Raw genomic sequence first — 1,905 nt, 5'->3', positions numbered from 1 at the left:
TCATGGGAAGGGGATGGTAATGTCTCCCCATCGGTTTGTAGTCTGAGACACTCCACTACATCATCCTCAACCACTAGATGGCAGTCCCAGGTTTTCCTTGTGTGATTTAGTGTGGTTACTGTGTAGGAAATATGGAAGATGACCGCTTGCGAAACTGCCAATACTACCTGGTCGGACATTTCACGAATATTTCAATCTTATACCGAGTGTGTCCGGAATGAATGCAATGGATGAATGTTGAATTATTTCGGCGTTCTGCATCATTTAACCTAACCTTTCCACCCAATAACATTTTCGATTACCCATGAACTATCAAAATTCGAATCATAAAGGTTCTGAGGTGTTAATAGTAGGTCATAATAATTTCAAATATAGGTGAAATTTCATAGGCTAATATTCCAAAAATATTCAACTTACTTTTCATTGTCATATGTACCGCGGAATACGCCAGCCAAGCCGCTGCGTATTTGTCCAACATATTTGAAATACAAAACATAATTCGAATTCTTCGTCAATGGGGTTTGCAAAGGTACCGTGAGCTTATCGGTAATTGACTCGTACACCAATTTCTCCTTCCCAACTCTTTCAACCACCTTTCCCTCAGTATCATAAAGGATCGTATCCAAAATTTCAATATAATCCTTATGCAATGTAATCTGCTGTACCTTATCCTCAATGGCATGCAGAGTTATGTTGACCTCACCATCGAAGGTAAATTGTTTGTCGCTGCCATCACCTGCCTGTAGATAAGGTTTGATGGCAATATCGTAAGCATCGGGTATAATTACTTTGGGTAGGCGATAATCTTGTGCTAGAACACCAGTACGACTTGCCGCCACCGATATCAGCAGCAGCAAGTGGATGATAAAACGTTTCATTTCAATGTCAAAAAAAAAACACCGTCTAATTTTGTACGATCCGTTCCGTTCTTTGCTTATTTTTTGTTTGCTCACGACGAAATGTTGATATAGACTGGGGGCAAACGCTTTCAGCTAAATCGAAAGCTAGTCGCGAGTCATAAATTGTTAACATTGAACGATGAACGCGATTAGATTTGCAAAGAGAGTATTGTTTCGTTAAATACGCAAAAACAAGTACGGAAGATATTTGTCTTTGGCTTTTTTTATTTTGGTTTGCTTTTGCGGCATTGACCAATCGACATAAACAAGTTCATATCGGGGAAGACCCCCATCTCGTCGAGGGTGGTATATTAATTTTTGGGTAAAGTAATAATATTAAATTAAAATAAAATAAATTAAACCCGCAGAGATTTTGATTATGAATAAAAACCTACAAACATATATGAAGTTCGAAGGCGGCCCTTATCGGACCACAATTTTTGATACTTTCCATAACATTCTTTAACAAATACGAATCGAATGGAATTTTCGATTTGGCCCATGCATTAAACATTGTAATATTTTACCGAAACTTGCTTGAATGTGAATCATATCAGTGTACTCGTTCACGGAACCTCCTGGTCAACAATTCTCATATGAAGATCATTGAGCATCCGATTTGATTCAAATTTTGCACGCAGTATTTATATTGCAAATATTTACATTATTGATTAATTTCTTCGGAGACCTCACTCAAAAATGTAGAGGTAATCGCAAGTAGCACGTAGTAGATGTTATCGCTACTAGCATGTAGCCAAACAGACAAAATTGATCTGAGTTTATGGACAAACTGCACTTTTTCCACTCTCAAACTCAATTTTCGAAACTGAACACGAAAGTAAGACCAGCATAACCACATTATAATTTTGGAGAAGCTAAGAGGCTAATAAGATGATGGTAGAAGTAAGGAAGGCATTGCTACCTATGGCACAAAGCCGGAAACTGACCAGGATGAACTGGGAAAATAAGTGCGAAGGATAAGCCTAACATTCTCTCCACTTCCTCG

At 38.2% G+C, this 1,905-nt stretch overlaps 1 protein-coding gene across 1 annotated transcript; it reads right to left on the bottom strand.

Moving 5' to 3' along the window:
* Positions 1-417: 417 nt before the first annotated feature.
* On the bottom strand, positions 418-878 carry LOC133332763 (aminopeptidase N-like; the record flags this gene model as incomplete). The annotated part of the gene is made up of 1 exon (XM_061541138.1): positions 418-878. A coding segment is annotated over exon 1 (461 nt), but the record flags the coding sequence as incomplete, so codon positions are not given.
* Positions 879-1,905: the final 1,027 nt, after the last annotated feature.

Source organism: Musca vetustissima, unplaced genomic scaffold, assembly GCF_032173495.1.
Source record: "Musca vetustissima isolate MV318-11 ecotype Yass unplaced genomic scaffold, APGP_CSIRO_Mvet_v1 utg242970, whole genome shotgun sequence".
Lineage (NCBI taxonomy): Eukaryota > Metazoa > Arthropoda > Insecta > Diptera > Muscidae > Musca > Musca vetustissima.
Note: the sequence above shows the minus strand (reverse complement) of the source record. Positions and strands in the feature narration are given on the sequence as shown.